This window comes from Eretmochelys imbricata, chromosome 1 (genome assembly GCF_965152235.1).
Source record: "Eretmochelys imbricata isolate rEreImb1 chromosome 1, rEreImb1.hap1, whole genome shotgun sequence".
In the NCBI taxonomy this organism is placed as follows: domain Eukaryota; kingdom Metazoa; phylum Chordata; order Testudines; family Cheloniidae; genus Eretmochelys; species Eretmochelys imbricata.
In genome coordinates, this window is record NC_135572.1 from 79,365,330 (window position 1) to 79,378,897 (window position 13,568).

Genomic DNA, 13,568 nt, shown 5'->3' on the forward strand with positions numbered 1-13,568 from the left:
TGGGACTGAGGATTCCACTGGGTGACAGGCTAGGAGTTCGGTGTTGCAACACCTAACTGCCCTTTTAGCCCTTTGTGCTCGGAAGTAGGGGAGGAAGGGGACACGGATTAGTGTTAGTACATGGCAGGAGAAGGCAGAAGAGAATATTTCCTCCTCCCTTGTGCCTAGGCTGCTGCTGGGTCCTAGCAACTCACCAATTTTACAGTTATTTTTTTCAACCTTTTTGGCCATACTAATCGGGGAAATCCTGATCTGGAAAGTAGGGATTTTCCAAAAATACCACTAAACTTTGTTTAAAGAATTTTTCAATCCTCTCCTTTCCTGGACAGTAAAAACATTTCAATTTGAAGTGTAACATTGTTGCATGGGTATAACTGTAACAGCATAATTTATACCCTGTACTTCTACAGACTCCTCCTGAGGGGAGCTGTACCAATACTCTAACGTGATCAGAAATATCAGAAGTAATATTCACAGGACCAGGTGATTAAGAAAACAAACGAAAATTTCTGTACAGTACAATAATTTACTTTATCAAATCGTTACAAGTTTCTGTCCTTTGATTTCCCACTTCTGGTACAATAATGAACTGCTGCTGGGAACGTTCTTTCATTTTACATGAGTATTTATTTTCACCTGTAAGATGAAAACATCAAAATATTTGTTTTAAAAACTATTACAAACACTTGGGTACGCAAGAGATGAAATAAAAATGCAAACAGTTTTAAAATTATTAAAAAAAATTTTACAAGTAAATTAAAAGTTGTATGAAATCTCAATTTACAAATTTCCATCTTCACACTCAAAATACAAAATAGGTAAACTTGATTTATTAGGTGCTTGAATGCAGCTATTTTTTCAGCTTCTTCTTCTTTTTCTCTGGTTCACTGTTAGTGCTCAGCTCTGTAGTCTGATTTGGAACATCACTTCCCAGTATCTATCAAAAAGGGAGAAAAAAATATAGAAAAAAGGTTAAAGCAAACATTTAGTTTTTGTTTTCTTGTCAAAAAATATTAATAACGGGAGAGGAGATGACTCTAAAACAAACAACAAAAGTTACATGCAGGTATGTATGTAAACCACATCTGACATTTCAGTGAAATAAGTATCTCTGACAAAAAGAAAAGGGGTACTTGTGGCACCTTAGAGACTAACCAATTTGTTTGAGCATAAGCTTTCGTGAGCTACAGCTCACTTCATCCTATGAATCCGATGAAGTGAGCTGTAGCTCACGAAAGCTTATGCTCAAATAAATTGGTTAGTCTCTAAGGTGCCACTAGTACTCTTTTCTTTTTGCGAATAAAGACTAACACAGCTGCTACTCTGAAACGTATCTCTGACAGTAGGTATCAAGATAAAGTTTAAGCCACCATATAAAATGTCATGATGTTGCTACAGCAATCACAATGCAAAGTGAGGTAGAAACTATTAAGAGCAAGGACAAAGACTAGATATAAAAGTAATTATAAATAAAGTCTTGTATTGGCAGAGTTCAAAGATCAGGATAATCTAATATTTTAGAAACAGATTCAACATTTTCCTAAAATAATCCAAAACATAAATGATTATATACTCAGAAATGGAAAAAGACTCCAATTAACATTTACTATATTGTTTTTAATTCACATTTGTCTACTATTTATTACTTAAATCTCTAAAAATTGTAAATAGCTGAATGCAAATACAGAATCCCTTACTGGTGGTTTCAGAGCTCCTGTCATCATGTAAAATCAGCTAGCCTGAGATACAATGAGGTATAATACAGGTGTCTTTGATGCAGAGGGGAAGAGGCAAAGATCCAGTCTTGATGCTAACTGTTAGTACTAGCTTATAGTTGTGCAATACTTACAAAATTTATTCTAGGCAAAGATAGCTGGGCATATACAGAAGTTGCTGTGAAAAGGAACAGCCATTTCTTTATCAAGTTTATGATTCTTAGTAAACCAATAGTTGCATGAGGTAAACGTATCATTTTGCCCATAGAATTTTAAATTAATTGTATTTACGTAGTAATATATTTCTCTACCTGGGAAAAGACCCTCAAACTAATGTCAACAGGCATGTTAACTGCATCTCTTTTAGAGAGTCAATTACAAGTTTATGGTCTGTGAGCTGGAGCTTTGAATTTCAAATCATATATTACTTCTGATCCACAAGTTGAATTTCCACTGGTGGGAAAAGGTGCTTTGTGGAAGTGAAATTTACTTTAGAACCCCATCTTCTTAAATATTTACATTTTAAAAATATATGGCTCCCACAGCATGTAGAAGCCACTTTGGGTTTTTTTTTTTTAAAAACACTGTCACTGAAGTCAGATTTGTTTTTGTTAAAAGCAGATGTGATTTGTGTTACTGCAATCTCCTAATAAATAGAAATAATGGTTTTTTAAAAGTTAAATATGAAGTTTACTATACAATAGTTTTAAGACAACTGAATGATATATTGCTTTGCACTGTAAAGCCTGTGCCTTACCTTGGGTTCTACCAGCGCCATACGAATTTTCTGGTGTTGGATGTTGGAAGCATCTAACATGATGTTTACTTTAACCTTGTCAAACGTATAAAATGTTGTTTTCTCTACTGTAAGCGAGGGTACCTGGAATGTGTCAATATATTTAACAGTTTTTTTCCCCCAACATGGAACTTTATATCTGAATACTTGAGGCTTACAATTCATCCCCAACATCTTATATCTCTTATTTTTGCTACCAACTATGTATTTTGCTATGTATTTTCCCAGTTTATAACAGGGACCATTCACAACTCCTAATGCTCATACAAATTACACGCATCAAAAAGTTTCTCTGTAGTTTTAATGTTTCTTAACGACAAGCCTAAAAATGCCAGTTAAGAGAGAACACTGACTGTCCAAAGTATCAACTAAATTAAAAAAATAAAAAATGAGTTCAAAATAATTATGCTGTAGCTGGATTTCATTAAGAATGAATGAATGCTGTTCTCCCTCAGAACCTTCTGTATTTAAAAACTTTCACACAAGGAGCATGAAGATGAATTGCTGTTACTATAGATTAGTTTATAACTTCAAGGATACAATATATTATGCCATTCCCTGCATCTAACCACTAGAATTTTATAGACATTGTGCCCCATTATCAAATGAAAAGCCAAAATAAGAATAAAATCCCCTTAAATATTGTACCTCATCATTGTAATTGAGATTTGGCTTTGGTTTGTCTTTTTCTTCAAAGAAGACTGTTCCTTCTAAACCATATTTGGGAATTAGAACCACAATTGCATTCTTTCTTACAAATAAAATATACGCCTCCTCATTCACTACTCCTTTGTTTTTGAAGAACAACTGTGAGAGAGATGAATCATGAGAATAAAAACAAATGTTTAGGCAATGAAAAGATTTGCTAAAAACTGATATTATAATGGCTTGTTATGAAGACAATTATCAAACAATCACAAGTAAAGCATGTTCATACTATTCATTCAGACATTGTAATTAGTGTATTAACGTATCTGTATTTTAAAGAATCCTTATTGAGGTTACAGGGACAAACCATCCTGATGTGTAGAAAGAATAGTAAATATGGCAGGCGACCAGTTTGGCTTAACAGTGAAATCCTTGCTGATCTTAAACACAAAAAAGAAGCTTACAAGAAGTGGAAGATTGGACAAATGACCAGGGATGAATATAAAAATATTGCTCGGGCATGCAGGAGTGAAATCAGGAAGGCCAAATCACATCTGGAGTTGCAGCTAGCAAGAGACGTTAAGAGTAACAAGAAGGGTTTCTTCAGGTATGTTAGGAATAAGAAGAAAGCTAAGGAAAGTGTGGGCCCCTTGCTGAATGAGGGAGGCAACCTAGTAACAGAGGATGTGGAAAAAACTAATGTACTCAATGCTTTTTTTCCCTCTGTCTTCATGAATAAGGTCAGCTCCCAGACTGCTGCACTGGGCAGCACAGCATGGGGAGGAGGTGACCAGCCCTCTGTGGAGAAAGAAGTGGTTTGGGACTATTTAGAAAAGCTGGAAGAGCTCAAGTCCATAGGGCCGGATGCGCTGCATCTGAGAGCGCTAAAGGAGTTGGCGGATGTGATTGCAGAGCCATTGGCCATTATCTTTGAAAACTCAAGGCGATCGGGGGAGGTCCCAGACGACTGGAAAAAGGCTAATGTAGTGCCCATCTTTAAAAAAGAGAAGGAGGAGGATCCGGGGAACTACAGGCCAGTCAGCCTCACCTCAGTCCCTGGAAAAATCATGGAGCAGGTCCTCAAGGAATTAATTCTGAAGCACTTAGAGGAGAGGAAAGTGACCAGAAACAGTCAGCATGGATTCACCCAGGGCAAGTCATGCCTGACTAATCTAATTGCCTTCTGTAACGAGATAACTGGCTCTGTGGATGAGGGGAAAGCGGTGGACATGTTGCTCCTTGACTTTAGGAAAGCTTTTGACATGGTCTCCCACCGTATTCTTGCCAGCAAGTTAAAGAAGTATGGGCTGGATGAATGAACTAAAAGGTGCATAGAAAGCTGGCTAGATAGTTGGGCTCAACGGGTAGTGATCAATGGCTCCATATCTAATTGGCAGCTGGTATCAAGTGGAGTGCCCCAAAGGTCGGTCCCGGGGCCGGTTTTGTTCAATATCTTCATAAATGATCTGAAGGATGGTATGGATTGCACCCTCAGCAAGTTTGCAGATGACACTAAACTGGGAGGAGAGGTAGATACGCTGGAGGGTAGGGATAGGATACGATACAGAGGGCCCTAGACAAATTAGAGGATTGGGCCAAAAGAAATCTGATGAGGTTCAACAAGGACAAGTGCAGAGTCCTGCACTTAGGATGGAAGAATCCCATGCACCGCTACAGCCTAAAGACCAAAGGGCTAGGCAAAAGTTCTGCAGAAAAGGACTTAGGGGTTACAGTGGACGAGAAGCTGGATATGAGTCAACAGTGTGCCCTTGTTGCCAAGAAGGCCAATGACATTTTAGGATGTATAAGTAGGGGCATTGCCAGCAGATCGAGGGACGTGATCGTTCTCCTCTATTCGACATTGGTGAGGCCTCATCTGGAGTACTGTGTCTAGTTTTGGGCCCCACACTACAAGAAGGATGTGGAAAAATTGGAAAACGTCCAGCAGAGGGCAACAAAAAAGATTAGGGGACTGGAACACACGACTTATGAGGAGAGACTGAGGGAACTGGCATTGTTTAGTCTGTGGAAGAGAAGAATGAGGGGGGATTTGATAGTTGCTTTCAACTACCTGAAAGGGGGTTCCAAAGAGGATGGATCTAGACTGTTCTCAGTGGTAGCAGATGACAGACAGAACAAGGAGTAATGGTCTCAAGTTGCAGTGGGGGAGGTTTAGGTTGGATATTAGGAAAAACTTTTTCACTAGGAGGGTGGTGAAACACTGGAATGCATTACCTAGGGAGGTGGTGGAATCTCCTTCCTTAGAAGTTTTTAAGGTCAGGCTTGACAAAGCCCTGGCTGGGATGATTTAGTTGGGGATTGGTCCCGCTTTGAGTAGGGGGTTGGATTAGATGACCTCCTAAGGTCCCTTCCAACCCTGATATTCTATGATTCTATCTGGCTATAGTTCACAACTTTTTGCTATTTAGCTGCTGTAGTGGGATTCAGATAATCCTGGGCTCGATGTCAAGGTATTTTAAATTTAAAATGCATTATTTATAAGCTTTAAAAGAAAAATACGTTACAGTAGTTTGTAGTATATATGGTCTTTTTAAAAAACAAAAGTAGTACAAGGGAGTCCTGCAGATACCTTATCTATTATCCCAGGTAAAATTAAGATGTCCTTTAGAAGCAGCACTCTAATGCTGAAAACTTTAACCATTCCTTACATGCTTCAGACTTGACTTATTTTGGTATACTGTGCAGGGCAATATCGTATATTACCTACACAGATGTAACTCTTATTACAAAAGTTCACTCTTTCCTACAGTTTGAAAAGCATGACCCCATCTCAAAACTACTTACCTGGGTATGGAATGCAACTGATGCTCTTTGTGCATACTGAGCCATTTTATGTCGGTAGTTGAGATTTTTACACAGGTCTGCTAGTTTATGTTTATCTGTAAGTTCTGGATAAGTACTGTCTGCCTGTATAGCCACTGCCAATAGTCGATGTACTATTATATCAGCGTACCTGCACGGATGAGATAAAATCACTAACAGAAGGCTGAGCCCACATATCAGAATGTACTCTTTTTGGAAGTTTCTGAATCTCATTTTATTTGTATGAATGAAATTACTCAATTTTTTTTAAAAAAAAAACCTTATCCCAGAGAAGGGACTTTAACTGGTATTATGGTAGCACGCGGTGAAGGCCAATAATCAACTCTATAAAAGAGACATCACTTTACTGAACAGAACTGTTCCCTGTGTGAATTCAAGATTATATTTGTTTACTTTAGTGACAAAAAAATCTGCCACAGAGCCAGCACAGTGATGTAAGAGTGAACTGAATTACTTTCTGATTTCTACAACATCAACAGAATTCCTTACTATGTTCCACCTGCAGACTTTTTATCATTAATGATGCGTACACCAGAAACACAGTTAGACTTTCAAATTCAAGGGGGAGTTTGCACACTGGCAGATGAGCCATAGTTTTTTCCCTTGTCAACTGAGCAAATTCAAATATCGAATGATTGATTCAGCGTGGAATGCCAATGCAATTTTTAACCATTTTCAGAGCATCACTGAACTTGATTATGTATGAAACTATGGCAGAACAATAACTTTTGCTTAACTCAAAAAAAAAAAATCCATTTTGGCTACTGACATATTATCCTTGGACTGTTAACAGCTCTACAATTTACCGACAGTTATACATATGTATTCCACAGGAATTTCAATTATCCATATACAACACATTTGCCTTAAAGATACATCTAGGGAGTAATGATAAGCACAGGTAGTTTCCATAAAACTTAGATCCACCTGTATATCAGGGAAACCATAAAAATAAGCCCTATTTTAAAACATATACATTGGAATTACCCTTTACATGCACACTTGGTTTCCAAATCACATTCTCACTCAAGCCAATAGTAAACTACTTCATAGAATATCAGGGTTGGAAGGGACCTCAGGAGGTCATCTACTCCACGAACCCCCTGCTCAAAGCAGGATCAATACCCAATTTTTTCCCCAAATCCCTAAATGGCCTCCTCAAGGATTGAACTCATAACCCTAGGTTTAGCAGGCCAATGCTCAAACCACTGAGCTATCCCTCCCCCAAAAGATACTTGCTTCCCTGTGCAACGTACAGATGAAATGTCATTTACTAAGTTAATGTTAAATTAAGGCTACATTTTATATATGTAAATTAATCCCCCCTAAAATATTATTTTACACCCAAATTCTGCAGCAGAGCTCCTACATGGTAACGATTAGCCAGATTCTGCTGTAGGTTCTGTTTGGAATGTCTCATCCTAAATAGATCCAAAAAATGTGCTTTTATGCAATTATACATTAAGGATGTACTACTTTCCACTTAAAATACAGAAACAGACCTATTTTATGGAATGTATGACTGAAAGAGTTAGAGCAAACCTAGGAACACAGGAGTCAGACCAGGATGACAGGAGCACTGCACAAGTCATCCTTTTCAAATATAAATCAAAAGAACTATCATGAAATTTTGTTAATTATGAGGCACGATGCAGTATGTAAAGTAGTTTTAATGCATTCATCACTCTCTTCTTTCCTTTGAAAGTTCCATAATGTAAATTACCTTCTGATGGGTGAAGTAAAATGTGTATAAATAGGTGATGCTAAGCCATAGTGATGAAAATCATTATCCATTCCAGAGCAAAAGTAGACAGCTTGCATCATGCAGCGAGTGGCCAAGATTCGCAACAGTGTATTTAGATACGGGAAATCAGGAGATTCAGCTTTGTCTAAAGTGTCAGCTAGAGCCTTTGCTGAATCAGTCTTAATTTCCAAATTCTGTAAGAAAGAAGGCTAGAGTTATATTATTGTCAAATCCTTAAAAATTTTCAAAGCCATATGTAGGAAATTAACTACACCATCTCAGCACTTCCAAACTTATCAGGTACATGCTGCCCCACATACTGTATCTCAGTGGTTCTCAGAAGTTATTTGATCATGCCCCCCTTCCTTGTGTCTGTAGTAGTTTACGCCACCCCCCAGGCCCCGGCCAGCAGACTCTGCTCACCCAGCTCTGAAGGCAGAGCAGAGAGCAGCGGCTGCTGGCCGGGCGCCCAGCTCTGAAGGGTGACATAGTATGGTATTGACATCCCTACTTCTCCCCTGCTGCAGACGGCAGCGCTGCCTTCAGAGCTGGGTACCCAACCAGCAGCTGCCGCTCTCTGGCTGCCCACCTCTGAATCTGTACAGTAAGTTTTCTTTTTTCCTAAAGCTTCTCTCACACACCCAGAACACATTCCCCCAACCCCTTCCCCGAGTTTAAGAACTTCTGTCATATCTGATAAATCACCTTAGAAGTGCTGACAATCTGATAGGATGTCAGTACCTTAAAGAACAGTACAGTTCTGCACATGGACTTTGATGGGCCAGCAGCAAAGAGCTAAAAGCCAATATTCTAAAAATTCAGCAAAATGTCAGATCTAATTAGCAGGGTAGCAGAGGGAGGGTGGAGGAAATGACTTTGCTAAAATTAATAATTGTATGAGTTCTTTGGGCTGCACTTTGATTTTTCATTTCTTCATTCAGCAATGGATTGAAGCTGAGATGCAGAAAAAAAAAGAAAAGAAAAAAACAGGAGAAAGATCAGTCTGCTCAGTTTTAAAGTTAAAGTTTCTTCAAGTGCCAACCCTACAAATTCAACCAGCTATCCAAATTCAACCAGCTTTCCTTCTGAAACATCACCACCACTAGTAAAGATTCTCCAGGTCAAATTATGTCCTCAGTGGTGATGCTGTAACTGGATCTTTGTAAACATGAGTGTTGATGATACAAGGCCTTACAAATTCCAACTCATTTTTCCATTGCACTACCGGTTTTACCAGGCAACCAGTAGTGTAAAATTTTAGCTACTATACTAGATAAACAGGACTCTCAATACACACAGGGAAAAATGGTATTTTGACAGTCACTTTTCAGATTAGAGACACAAAAATCATCATCCCAATGTTACAGCTAAGGAGTGACTTATCCAGGATGCCAAGTCAGGGGCAGAACTTGCATCGTAACACCCTGCTCCATGCACGAGAATAATAGTGGAAAAGAAAGCAAAGCTGAAAGGAATTGTGCACAGCCTCTAGAAAGTAATAACTTTTTTAAGAAGTTCAACTCAAAAGGGGCACAAAGATGTACTTAAGATAGACAGACAGAAAAAGATTGAAGTTCAACTTCCCTTTAATGAAAGGCAAAACAACTTTTTAGTTAATTCCAATCTTAAACTCATCCCTCTGATCTAAGCGTTATACAAGAATATGTAACTTTAAGGTTAGTTGTGTTGGCATTTATTTCCACCTTAGTTTATGTTAAACCACTGATTGGTCATGTATGAAATACTATGCTTATTTCTAGATTCCAACAGCAATATTTGTTTTCAGAACCCATTAACTACAGGTCACTGACCCTCCCTTTAAATAAATGCAAAATACATTAACCAGCATAAATGATCTAGAAGCCAACACAATTACCTTAAAAAGAAAGCTCTTAGACTAGAGAGGGGAAAAACAGCCTTCCACAAGATATAAAAGATTTAAGGTTGTATTGTTTCCTTCATTCAAAAACAGGTATTTGACAAATGGGTTGGTGGAGTTTCTCAAAGCATAGACTAAATGGTGCAGGGCCAAGTTGGATTTAAAAACAAAATGGAACACAATACACAAAATAATGGGTAGAAATGGAATTTAAGTGGCCCATTAGAGAGAGAGGTCTACACAGCAGAACAGCAAAGAATAGCCCTTTATTTAGAATTACTTTATTCTAAAATGTTAAAACTTGCCTTGGACTTTGCTGCCTTCACAAGGATGTCATAATTTGATGGAGGAGGAGCCGGGTGTTTCCGGAGCAAGGCATATTCTGAGAATTCCTCATGAATTTTTTTTGCTACGGAGATATTGGCAAGCAACATAAACTCTTCAACCATGGAATTAGTTTCTCTGTCAACAGGAATCATTTTGCACTGTTAGAAGAATATCCAATTTTTGATTTGCTTAAGCACTCAATAAAGAAGTCTTTTTACTACCTTTGACAAGATTCTAAAACTGAGCCTAGTAAACTGGCAATTTAGAACATTTATACAAACATAAGTAGACAAAATTTTAAAATATGTAAAGACAAATATTTACACAGGTCCAAAAAGGAGGTAGAGACAGAAGCAAAAAGTTACACTAAATCAATCCTACAATTTATCTGGGGGGAAGAATGGGGACAAAATCACAATAAAAAGTCTGTAAATCAGATCAAATGGCATTAGTTTATTCAGCACTTATTCTGAAGGGAAATCGCGGGATAAGCCACTTCACATTTTCTTAAATAGTCTAGTATAATTGTTCTAATATTAAAGCACACTATACATAAAAGAACTCATTTACACATATGCCAGATAAAGTTGAGAGAGGATCTAATGGAGTCAAAAAAATTTTGACTTAAAAGTTGGGCTGGGCTTAAAGGAGCTGGCTACACAGATAAGCTTAGTTCCTCTCTTCCTGAAAGTCCCTCAGTAGCACTATGTCCTATATTAAAATAAAGTATCTCGGGATCACTGTGCATGTATATAAATGCTGTGTGTCTGCCCAGATCTCTGTCTCCCAGTGTACCCCACAGATGCTGTCCTCCCTTGGCCCCCAAACTTCAGGTCCAGTGTTTCCAACAGGCAGTGTTTGTCCTCATCACCAGGCGGGAGCTGGTTGGGATCCCTCTGCCTCATCCCTATGTGCTCCAGGCTTCTGGGGAAGGGATTCTCCTTTTGCTTCCTGTACGTGCAGCAAGCACGATGGAAGCTGTACTCTACCCTCTCATTCCCCTGCTTGCTGCCTTTCAGCTGGTACTTCCTCTGCCTTTCAGCTGGTGAACTGAGCTCTTATCTATGTTCATCAACTGTCAGGTAGCCCCACAGGAGATTGAGAGGGCATGTTGAGCCTGACATTAACACTAACGTTAGGAACCCAGGATTTGAACATTTTGGTCTACGCTCATAAAAAGTAAGATCTCAATTTGAAATATTACTATGAACCTTCCCTGATTTACATACTTCATAGACTTATTAGGAAATTCATAGAAATCATAGTCCATCTAGGATTAACTGACCAAATGTAAGTGGACTCTACAAATGCACTATTCAATAAACAAAATAACTCCTCCCACCAGAAACCCATAACACCTACTTAAGCTCTTTGGTCTGCAAATCAATAGGATCATGAGTTTCACTATCTATATGGAAACGAACTTCGGGTGAGGAAAGTGTTAAAGCCCTGAAAGACAATAAACAGAACAAAATAATCATGTATTACAGCAAAAAGTACTGGAAGGCTCAGTTTAAGTAGTCTGAACAATTATACTGCTTGACTGTGATATAGGTCAAGCAAGTGCAAATTATTTCTATTAACAGGAGTTAGCGGTGCTTGGCATCTCTGAGGATCAGTTCCTGAATTCCCAAACCAAAATGTTACTGCACTTCTATGGGTATGTCTACACTTCAATCTAGGGACGTGATTTCCAATTTAAGGAGACATACTCACGCTAGTGTGCTAAAGATAGGATGTAGCTACAGCAGTGGAAGGGGTTAGCAGCCCCAAGTGTGTGCTCATCAGAGATGCTAGTACATACTTGGGGAAGCTAACCCCTCCTACTGTGGCAAGCTACCACAAGTAGGTCTCCTCAAACTGGGAATTACACCCTCAGCTTGAAGTATACACATATCCTGTGTTTGTACTTTTAGGAGATATAATTTTCTACTTCCTCTTGCAGAGATAAAGAAAAGTTAACGTTCCTAAATACGCACCTACTTGAGATGACTGAATATTGTAAGAGATGAAAGCTGGAAACAAAAACCCTTCTTTATATGTTTCTTGCACAGTACAGTATTTCAAATGATAACCTGAGCTGTAGCAGAACTGCTAGGTGTTTCAGTTTTAGTTAGAACCTCAATTCCCTAAATGGTCTTTCCTCTCGCACTATAGAAACTTTCTGGCACTCCTTTAACCCAAAAACAAGTCTAAACAGAAAGTTTTGTAAAGTGGCTAGGCTTTAAAAATATAATTGGCTTGCTATGCAAACCTTGTTACAAATATCACAAACTTACAAAAGAAAATTAAAAGGTTAAGTATAGTTGGAGAACTTAAAATAACTACCTTATACATAGTCTATATTATTTTATAATGGCAATCTAACACTGATCTTCGAAATGTTATATTGGCTAGTGCAGACTAACACCAAGCGGCATGATACAGTTGGACAGATTTAAAACAACTAAACAGATGAGACCATGACATTAAAACCAATTTGAACAAATTTACCCATTATCAATTCTTCTCTTCTTCAGAATTTTTGCTAATTTATTTAGTCCACGCAAACTAGTAGTAATATCATCTTTCATGCTTGAGGAATCAATTCTCATCTGTGCCTCCGCGTATGTAAGGGATGCCTTGAAAAGAAAACAAACAACGTGACAATACAAAACAACTGAGTACTGAACAGCAAAATGTTCTTCCCTTTGTTGTAAATACAAGCCATAGTTCATTGTCAAAGTATGCTGAAAACCAGCACAAACAAGGAAATCATAATCCCAAAGACTACCACTCGACACTGAATTTACCTCATCATCCTCAAGTGTTCTGAGACTAACACAACAGAAAACACATATACAGATGTACAAAATTTGGCTTTTACACTGTACTTTTTGTGTCTCAGAGACGTACGTTAGCCCTGATTTTCAGATTTGCTGGGCACTTGCAGCTCCCCTTGATTGCACAAGAAGTTATGGGTGCTTGACACATCTGAAAATCAGGCCCATTATATTTTCATAAACATATGTAAATATCAGGCCAAAAAGCATAGGAAGAGAAATGTAACCTCTTGTTTAATTGCCTTAACATGTTGATTCGGGCGAGGCATTTATTTTGACTTTATTTAAAAAGTCATTTTCTAATTATAAAATGAAATAAAAATGTAGAAAAAACAAAAGGAGTAATGAAAAGAAGGAAAAACTCCTATATATTGAGTCTCTGGATCCTTAGGACATTCAGTTTCCAGTACAGTTTTTCCAGGTTGTTTTTATAAGCATTAAAATAATATTTTAATACACATAACTAACCTTGGAATTAATAACACTCTTGGTAAATCTGGTTTTTAAAATTTCAGCATTGTGGTTCATTTCCCATATACATGAAAATGCAAACCTAAAAAAAAAAAAGGATCAACCGAAGTTAAAAACATGGAAAAAACATCTGGAGCTACTTGGACAAGATCTAAATATAGATTAGGTACAAATACCTGTCCACGTTAGATCTCAAGGAGCATAAATTGGAGCTAAGCAACTCTGGAACCATATCAATCCTCTGTAAAACAAGGGATAAACAAACTATTTAGCAATACATACAGTTTTACCTAAATTAGTTAGAGACTTCTTTCCATCCCAA

The 13,568-nt window shown here is 37.9% G+C and overlaps 1 protein-coding gene across 3 annotated transcripts in view; it reads right to left on the reverse strand.

Annotated features, from left to right (window-relative positions):
- Positions 1 to 506: 506 nt before the first annotated feature.
- Positions 507 to 13,568, reverse strand: part of DIS3 (DIS3 exosome endoribonuclease and 3'-5' exoribonuclease) — a 32,757-nt gene continuing 19,695 nt past the window's right edge. For all 3 annotated transcript variants that reach the window (XM_077812284.1, XM_077812301.1, XM_077812293.1), the window contains 10 exons: positions 13,423 to 13,487; positions 13,244 to 13,328; positions 12,447 to 12,574; positions 11,316 to 11,402; positions 9,932 to 10,088; positions 7,727 to 7,941; positions 5,965 to 6,133; positions 3,160 to 3,318; positions 2,473 to 2,595; positions 507 to 937 (listed from right to left, as the gene is read on the reverse strand). In XM_077812284.1, the coding sequence (XP_077668410.1) occupies positions 851 to 937; positions 2,473 to 2,595; positions 3,160 to 3,318; positions 5,965 to 6,133; positions 7,727 to 7,941; positions 9,932 to 10,088; positions 11,316 to 11,402; positions 12,447 to 12,574; positions 13,244 to 13,328; positions 13,423 to 13,487 (1,275 nt within the window). In that variant the 3' untranslated portion in view covers positions 507 to 850. The remainder of the gene's footprint in view (positions 938 to 2,472; positions 2,596 to 3,159; positions 3,319 to 5,964; positions 6,134 to 7,726; positions 7,942 to 9,931; positions 10,089 to 11,315; positions 11,403 to 12,446; positions 12,575 to 13,243; positions 13,329 to 13,422; positions 13,488 to 13,568) is intronic.